Here is a 9,650-nt window from a genome sequence, read left to right on the forward strand (position 1 = left end):
TCTGAAGTCAATTCCTCATATTTCCTTCTCTGTAACATCTCTAAAAACAGTACACTTTTCAGAGGGATAATGTTCAAATAAACAAGGATTAAATAAAACCTAATCTCAACTCAACACTATAATATGTGGAGTCAAAGACTAGAAAAGTTCTAAATCTATGGTAATTACCCAAAGCAAAAAATTTCCAATTTTTCAAGTTGAGTGTGATTTAAGCAGTAACTGAAGTTCAAAATGCAGCACTACTGTCAAAGAACCATTCATCAACAAGAGCTGCAGCAATGTCTTGGTAATTTTTATTTTACAATAAAGACATCACTACATTCAGAGAAATAACAAGACCAGAAGTAAAATATATTTATCACTAAGTCCAAAGGCTACTATGCCCAACACTCAAGAACTTCAATTTAACAATGGTTAAATTTGTGGGGATTTTTTTTCTTTTTCTTTTAAAAGCTGGTATCTTTTTTCATGAAACTGGCAAGTGGGCTGGGAAATACTACTTTAGCTATCACTTAGAAAAGGGATAGTGTTTCTTCCCCAACTATCGCCACCTTACATACACAGTCTGTTATTTTTCACCTTGAAAGGCTTAGCGTACATCAGCATGATGGGTCTGAAGAGGCATCCTTCCCAGCCACAGGTGACTCCTCCATGTTCTAGTTTTAAAGTCTACTTAAAAGTGTATCACACAGCAGGCATGGGGAAATCATATGATGTGACGGAAATGTTCTAAACTGGTTTATAGCAATGGCTGCACAGCTCTTCAAAATTACTAAAAATCAATGAATTATCCACTTACAATTGGTGAATTTTAAGGTATGTAAATCACACCTCAATAAAGCTATAAAAAAAGATAACCACAGCAAGGGATAGAGACCCACTACATAATTGATAATATATCCAAAATATAGATCTCTACTCCCCCCTAAACCTCCAAGTAGCCTATTAAACATCCCCTACTTCTTCCCTTAACATGTTTCTTAGGAGTTTCTGACATTCCTTTCAATCTGCTGTATGCTGCTCCAAGAAGCATAAAGACCTTCTAAACATTTTCATGATTCCACCTGCAGAATTAAATATATCTGGTCCACAAGGCAATAATAGTGAAGAGTTGGTAGGTGGTTTTGTAGAAATCAATTTTCCTTGCCCAGAAGAAACAGGGGGAAGGAGACTCCAATTGATCCCCCAAGCCAGACTGTGCCAATCTCTCATACGGTAGCTCTTTATAGCTCTTAGGGCCTTTATAACTTGGAGTATGGTCATTCCACTGCATGTTCTACCAATCTTTTACACCCTGTTCCCCTCCCCAATATCTTGAGCAGTATCTTTCACATCCTGGGATTAATAAATGTTATTTGGATAAGTGACAACATTTTCCTCATCAAATTGAGGAATATTAATTCTATCTTCAGAGGCTAAATACAGTTCTGTTTCTTACTGGACACCACTAATTCAAAGCTGACTTCCTTGTTTGACTGGTAGATGGCAACAATGAGGAACTAACTATGACCACTGGCTAACCAATCAGGTAGGCTGTCATACCAAACACCAGCTCAGAATAATAAAACCCAACTTACATCAGTCAAAAGGTTAGAAAAACTCTCTTATTACTTAAAAATTATTCTAAAAATCACAAGTTTTTGCCTATTACCCAATGTCCAAAACCCAACAAGTTTTCTACTGCCATCAATATCAAGTCTGATTAAACTATGGAAATCAGAAAATGTCAAACCTTCGAGGTACTAAAAAAATTACAAGAAAAAAGCTCCAGAAAAACACATAGTAACTATGATCACAGATAAATTAACCAATAATACACTGGATAGGACAGGATGAAAACCTGCGAAATTTCACCTTTCCGCACACATGAAGCCCATTCATAACAAGAAAGCCAAAATGTTATCTGCCTTCTTTCCAATTAAAGATGACTTCTTTAATAGATCTAATACCAAAATATTGACAATAACCAAAATGAAACAAATTGAAGGACTATGTAAGGGCACCTATTGTGAGTTGGTAAGAGTTTAAGTCCTTAGATCTCTGAAATCTGTGTTCACAGCCTACTACTCAACAACAGACATCAAAAAATTACACGAAGATCCTTAAAGACAGTAGGTAAGTATTCCATTCCTGAATGGACTCTAAAATATTTTCATTATTAACAATTTAATATTTGTTTAAAAAACTGACTTTCACTATCATAATCTGTGACTGAAAAAACTTTAAACATTTTTCATTGATGAGTCAGGTTTTAATACATGTAGAAACTGAAATGTACTTCATTATGTGATAATTATTCCCAGCAATACATCAGATGTACACTTTTGAATTTGGGTAAGTTTATTTTCACCACTAAAGTTTCAAGTTCTTAGGAGTTTCCTAGTCATTTACTTGAGCATCATCTACGGTAACACTCAAAGCAAAACCACAATAAAGAGGTTTGGCCTCTGTGGGATTCTACATGTTAAAAAAAAAAAAATTACTCATAAATATAATCACTACTACTTTAAATAACATACATTTCTAAACTTTCATGCCATTTAATGGAATGACGTGTTTTAGATAGCAAAACAAAGTCCATTAAGCTCCCCATGAGGTTGTTTTATCTTAACTAACCTATAACACAAAAATATTAACATGAATTTACTTTGAAAACTACTTATGGTGAAAATACTGTCACTTCTTGAGTATTTTTATTCAAAGGTCTCATTACCTAAAGAGGTAGTGGAATTCACTGAACTGTTCCACCAGTAACTGGGCCCATTCATCTCAGAGATATATTCTTTAGGTGGCCCAATATCCTATTTAATACCAGTTATAAATAAAGCAATGAAATCCTAACAGGACACATCCATTTAGTCAAAGAACAATATCCAGTCAAAACTATGGAGTACTACTACACAGTCATATTGGAAAGCCACCAATTCAAAAACAAGTTCCTGATGAAATGAGACTTTTGGCAAAGTATTCAAGGATCCACCAGGAATTCATTCATTTTTGTCTCCAGTTCACACACATATCCCAATGTCTGCCCATTAAATGACATCAAGACTAGTTTAACTTCAAACTTTAACATCACTGAAACAAATTCAAGGTACAAGTCAAAAGTTGACTGGAAAACTACAAAATTAGTTTTGGCATTTTATTCTTGTATATCTAAATGTTAAATCTGGAGTGAACTCGTTTTGATGCCAGATGCAGTATACTACCTTCACCAAAATGAAAATAAATTCTTTCAACATTCTTTTTATTATAATAGTTTCAAACACAAACTTCAATATAGTCAGTCACACTATTCATTTCACCATTTTGCAAAATCATCCTCCATCACCACTCTACATAAGCTAATCAGAAAAAAACCAAACTGTCAACTCAGACTTCCAAAAAATGCACTTCCTTTATCAAGCCCCAACATTTATTTTCAAGTGTAAGAAAATAGACATTTGCAGCTCAAAACAGGAAAAGCACAACCAGCGTTACTGTACAACCACCACTAAATTTCTCAGAGGACAAAAATTCAAGACAGGCAAATTAAAAACATTCTACGCATGGCAAAAATAAAAGGACTATGTCCTACAATGCATAGCAAAACTACTGCTTCCTCTCTTTTTGAGCCAATACCAGTGAGGATACAAGTGTAAAATAAATTCAACGTCTGTTTGAAATAAAACGAAAACTTGGAAAAATTCCTTCCCATAAATTTTATTGAACATGAGACTTTGCACCCAACACGAAATACAACCAAAACCGCATTATCACCCACCCCACAAATGCAGAAAAAGGCGTAATCAACAAGTTGGAAAGAGGGCAAAAAGTATAGCTGACTACCCTCTCCCCACTTTTAAAAAAAAAGTCCTTTAACAAAAGGTAACACAGATCTTCAAGTACCTGGTGGAGGTGCCTTTCCTCACATCGCAGATGCTGCATTTAAAGGCTTCCGCGCTGTTTCTGAAGGTGCAGACGCTACAGTCCCAAAAGCCTTCGTCTGCGGCAGGTTTCGCTTGTCTTTTTGGCCTTTGGAGTAGTGAGGAGTGGGGGAAAGGGGAGAAGAGAGACAGGGAGCAGGAGAAAGGGGGAGACAGCAAATCACAGGCGCTAGTGAGCCGTCGTAATTTCGCAGGAATCCAGCGCTGGAAACTTCGCTCGGGCGACCACCCACCCACCCTTTTCGGGGACTAGAAGAGGGACCAGGGGAGGGGACAGGGCGCCCCCACCGGCACCCTGCCGCCTCCGGGCCGGGCCGTGCAGCCTCGCACAGCAGGCGGCGGCGACGGCGCCCGGGGAAGGGCCAAGGCGGGCGCAGGAAGCGGGCGGACTTGTGGACTTGAGCTTGGGGCTGGGGGGCCGGGAGGGGAGCCGCCGGCCGGATCTGGAGCGGGTGCGCGGGGGCAGCCCGCGGCCGGCGGGGGAGTGGGCCGGTTCCTTCCCTCTCCCCTCCCACGCTCGCGCCCTCCCTCCCTCCCTCCCCACCTGGTTAAATCTCCCTTTGTCTGGGAGGAGCGGCGGCGGCGGCGGACGGCGGCTGAGGAGGAGCCGCCATGGCTGCGGCGCGCACGGCCGCCGGCCCCCAGCGGGAGCGACAGCGCTTTCCGCCGCCCCCGCCGCCCCCGCCTCCCCCCGTCCCCGGATCTCCATCTTAGCGGCGCCTCCCCCCGCCCGGGTGGCTCCTGGGCCTAGTCCTCGCCGGCCCCCGCCCGCCCCCAGCCCTCCCTCCCCTTCCGCCCCTCAGCTCTGAGCAGGTACCTGGTCGGGCTCTTCTTGTCGCCCATGGTCATGGATGGGCTGTACCCCCGCCCCCCCAAAGCTGAAACCGGCGCCGCTCGAAGGAGAAACGCCGTCCGGGGAGTCGTCTCGGACCGACCCCCCTCCCTCCCCCGCGCCCGCCCGCCCTCAGCCGCTGGGGCTCGAGCTCCGGCCGCCGCCGCCGCCGCCGCCGCTGCCAGTCTCCGGACGAGACTAGTCCCCGCCAGCGCCGCCTCCGCCGAGTGACTGACGAGGGGCGGGGCCGGGCGCCGCGCGTCACGCGCCTTGCGGCCAATGGGAGGGCGGTGGCCTGCGCCGCGAGGGCGGGGGCGGGGCGCGGGGGTGGGCGTGGCGTGGCGGACGTGGGCCGGGCCGTCGGTGTGCGTGCCCCGGAGTGTGTGCACGCTGGGGGCGCGCGTGCCTGCTGGTGGCCCCGCGGCCAGGCGCGGCGGAGCGTGCGAGCTCGGCGGGGCGCACGTGGCGGTGCCCGGGGCCGGCGATAAGCTTCGGGTCCCGCACTGCCGCTTGGTGAAGCTGTCCCCGTGACCCAAGCCGCCCTGGGGAAGTAGTTCCGCGCAGTTTGCTCACACCTCTGGGGTTTGCAACGGCCGCGCCTGTACCAACGCCTCGAGGCTTGCAGTGCCACGGGAGCCAGCAGGGCCTCTTTGGCCTGGGTCCCCCCCGCACCCTTCTGCTCCTCTGCCACGCGGAGCTTTCAATAGGCTTCCCCTGAAGTCCCCGCCTCCAGCCCTTACTCCGGCCTTAAACCCTTCCCAGGCCCCTGACGCATGAGGGAACTGTGCAAAACGGGTGTGGTACGATTAAAGGTCCCCCGAGGCTGGACACAGCTCCTGCGCCCGGACTACCGCTTTACCCACCCCACCCCGAGCCTAAAAAGGGCGTTTCCCTAGGGAAGTGGCTGTTGGAATCCTGGCAGCCACGTGTTAGCAAACCTTGGGCCTCAAATCCATCTCCAAAATGAGGCTAATAACCCTCCTCCTGAACATTGGAAAATTCAGGCTTAATGCAAGAAAAGCACGCAGGTCAGTGCCTCGGTCTTCGGAAAGACCAAAACAAAATGCTGGGCTGAGACTATCATAATTGGGCCTGGGTAGTGCACTATTTCCCCCACTTCACAAGATTTTGAAGGTAAGGAACATGCATTACCCTTTACTTTCTGCCCTGCTCCAAGAATGCTTACCAAACTGACTCAGGCCCCTCTGCCCTCAGTCACTGGGGAAGGGGGGTGAGGAGTCTGGTAGGGAGTGGACCCCAGATGACAAGATAAAAGGGTTGGCTGGGCTGAAGCCTTGGGTGGGGTGGAACAGGGTCAAAGAATACTGCTGGAAGTTGGGGGGGAGGGGTGTAGACGGAAGATAAGACAGGCCCTGGGCATCCGCTGTGCTAAGCCCTGTTCATACGCAAACACATAGTCGGTTATTATCAGGACTGCCCCCACGAAGGGAAGCATACGGAGACTGGGTGCCCAGGGTGCAGGAAGTTCTAGGATCAGTTCAGGGATCAGAAGCCAGAGAGTAAGAGGGAGGGAGTGTGTCAACTCTAAGCTTGCTCAGCACACACTGTCCTTTCCAGACAGGCACGCCCTAGAGGGCCAGGAGCGACAGCGCTGTTTAGGGTCAGCCCTCCTGGCCACTCTCACTGCTGCCCCTGCCTTCTCAGGAAGGGAGGGAAGAAAAGGAGGAAGAGAAGGAGGGAGGCATGGGTGTGGGGCGGAGAGCCAAAGGAGCCTGAGAAAGCCAAGGGGCTGCCCACCAGCCATGGCCCAGTGCCTACAGCCTTGGCCTCTGGTGCTGCCTGGCAGGCTCCCAGGACTCCACCCCTGGTGGAAGGTACTGAAAGAAAAGGAGCATTAAGAAATCCCAGCTGGAGGAGTGGCCTCTGGGGAGGAGAACTGGGTAGCTGGGAGCCATAGGTAGTGGGAAGGAGACTGACTTTATTATTATGATTTATGTAAAGTGCACAAATCATTTTTCACCACTGAATTGTTTGTATCTATCTACTACACCTCTGTATCCACCATCCAGATCAAGATACAGAATATTTTCATCCTTCCAGTGAGTTGTTCTCCTCCAGTTAACCACTATTCCATCTTCTGTTACCAAAGATTAGCTTTGCCTATTTATGAATATCATACATATGGGTCATATGCTATGTATTCATGTGGCTGGCACCTTTTTCTCAACATAATATTCGTGATAGTCATCCATATCGTTGCCTATATCAGAAGTTCATTTTTGTTTGTCTACCTAAGTGTGTAAAATTCCATTGCAAATTCAAGGTAATTTAGTTATCCATAGGAGACTGACTTTTTTTATTGTATTTCTTTTAGTATCCTTGACCTGTTTCACCTTTTCAAAAAAGGGCAAAGTTTAAGAAGTGTTTTTAAGAAAGAAGTTCCACTATAGAGAACTAATTTCTAAGGACATATCAGACCCACACATCACCATGTGATTGTAACTGTAGAGGCTCCAATTTCATTCACAAGTTAGAGGTAAAGATCTACTGAAATTCTCCTTGTAGTTAAAGGAGCCAGACAGCGCTACTTCTGGAGCAGCGTGCTATAGAATAGCACAGCTCTAGGCAGAGCATCAGACTATGATTCTAGAGCCATGGTTTCAACCTGAGCTGGGTGGGGGACAAACCTTCCTCACTGTGTTGCCTTGAACCAGTGTAGCTTGAAGGCATGACGCCCTCCTGGGCTCCTCTATTTTCTATCTTGAACTTCCATTTCATGTTTCACTTGAAGGAAGGGTTCTGCTTTAAAAATTATTTGAAACCCATGGTTTTAAAAGAGCTGCTGAGTAGAAGCACTCTCCAAAACTGCCGCATGTCAGTGATTCCACACATACGTTGCAGAAACTAAAAGACCATATTCTGCCTGCCTTCCCCTCTACTTCAGTCACAATGGCTTCTTTGCTGTTCCTGGAAGTTGCTCTCCCACTTCAGGGAGCTTGCACTTGCTGTTCTGTCTGCCTGAAATGCTCTTTCCCCAGATACCCACATTTTCAGCCATCTCACTTCCTTTAGGTCTTTGTTCAAAAGTCACATTTTCAAGGAGGTTTTCTCTGGTCACCCAATCTAAAAATTTCATACATCAGCCCACAACCTGCTGCCTCGTGTTCCTCTTCACTGCTTTACTTTTCTCTCCTTAGCAGTTATCAACATCTAACATACCATGAAGTTATCTTGTGTAGCAAGTCTTGCCCCAATAGAATATAAGCTTCATAACGGCAAGGAATTTTTTTCTCTTTGTCCCCCCTCACTGTTATCTATAAGTACCCGGGAAATATGCAGTAAAGAGAATTTTTTTTTTCATTCAACAATAGTAATTTACTGAGCAGCAACTAGGTGCCATGCCCCATACCAGGGACTGGAAGATCAGACAAACAAGATAGACTTGATTCCTAATCTTTTGGACTTTACATTCTAGTTGAGAAGCCACATTTTATACAATTAATTAATTATGATTGTGACAGTTGCTACAATGACCAACTACAGGATGTAAGTGGAGAGGGCATTAAGGAAGGGGGAGGGTTCCTGAAAAAGCTAAGATTGCCTAGAAGAGAAGGAAAGAGTGTTCAAGGGTATGGTGTTGGGAGGACCTGAAGGCAAGCGGCTATGGCAGGAGCCCTTGGGGAGGAGGAGAGGTAAGGCTGGAGAGCTAGGCTCTGGCTAGCTCCCGTGTGGCAAGGAAGGCTTAGTGGAGATTTGGGGTCTTTATCCTGAATGCGTGGAAGCCATTGCCTATGTAAGAAACCTCCAGATCTGTAGAGAATTTTTCTGAGTTTATTTGAGCCAAAATTGACAATTGCCAGAAGCAAAATCTCAAATGCTCCAGAGAATGACTGTTCGAAGTTTTTTTTATGCATTTTGAATTAAGGAGGGAAGATTACATGAGGGTGGGAGAAAGCAAGGTGGGGGTTGGATTCTAGGATAGTTAAGATTATGTGTTCTTGAAGGTTACACCTTCAAGGGGTATTACTTCTGGTGTTTCAAAGGTATATTAACCTAGATGCACAAGAACAGTGGACAGGGCTAGCTTAAAACCTTTCACTAAAGAGATTACAAGCATCAGGCATGACTGCCCACCATGACCTGCCCAGTTAGAGATTTATAATTTATTACAGCGCCCCTTTTTCATCTACACCATTGATGAGCTTACCAATTTGTTGGAATAGTTGTTTACCTGGGAGTGCCTTCGATCTGTCTTAATGAATGAGATGCTGGGAGAACGCAGAGCCCTTGCGGGGAGGAGATAGTGAAAGTACCTTTAGATTAGCCCGAGAGATGGGTCAGGAAGGGCCGCTTGTCTGGGCTTCCCTTCTGTCTTTTGCTCAGAAAGAAGCCAACACTATGGGTGCCTGCCAAAGGAAGGGTCTGGATTGTTATTACCTTCCTTGTGACTTTAAATTTGCAAGTGCTATTCCCAGGTGGAAAATCTAAGTACTCACTAAGACTGGGACTTTGAACCTTAGGAATAAATAAATTTATCCAATAAAATTATTATAAACAAGTGAGAGAAAAAATAACCTTTCTCCAAATACCCCACCCCACCCATGTTACACCTTCTTATGGTCTGAGTGCCAAACTGTGATTTGGGGTGGAGTTTTTACCAATCTCTAGTGAAACGAGAAAACTAAAGGGTAAATGTATGTATACTTTCCTACTTTCAAGTAAATTACCAACAGTTGATTCTTAGGAAAGACTTTTTTTATTGGGAGATTACATCCTTCCAATTTTTTTTTCTTTTCTTGGAGTGTTGGGTAATTGAAATGCCCCCTCTATAATGGAGTAATGGCAATAGGAGATGGTAGTTGCCTTTCTTAAAATGTCCTCAATAGCCCACATCACAAGTTGACTATTCTGTGTTGGCTTCCTAAACTCTT

General features: G+C 45.4%; 1 protein-coding gene across 1 annotated transcript in view; it reads right to left on the reverse strand.

Annotated features, from left to right (window-relative positions):
* RYBP (RING1 and YY1 binding protein) overlaps nt 1-4,961 on the reverse strand; it is a 77,617-nt gene extending 72,656 nt beyond the window's left edge. Inside the window, exons 1-2 of the mRNA XM_033132847.1 lie at nt 4,744-4,961; nt 3,889-4,014 (exon numbers count right to left, since the gene is read on the reverse strand). Coding sequence (XP_032988738.1) covers nt 3,889-4,014; nt 4,744-4,775 — 158 coding nt within the window. The 5' untranslated portion in view covers nt 4,776-4,961. The remainder of the gene's footprint in view (nt 1-3,888; nt 4,015-4,743) is intronic.
* Between the last annotated feature and the right edge of the window lie 4,689 nt (nt 4,962-9,650).

Source organism: Rhinolophus ferrumequinum, chromosome 17, assembly GCF_004115265.2.
Source record: "Rhinolophus ferrumequinum isolate MPI-CBG mRhiFer1 chromosome 17, mRhiFer1_v1.p, whole genome shotgun sequence".
NCBI lineage: Eukaryota > Metazoa > Chordata > Mammalia > Chiroptera > Rhinolophidae > Rhinolophus > Rhinolophus ferrumequinum.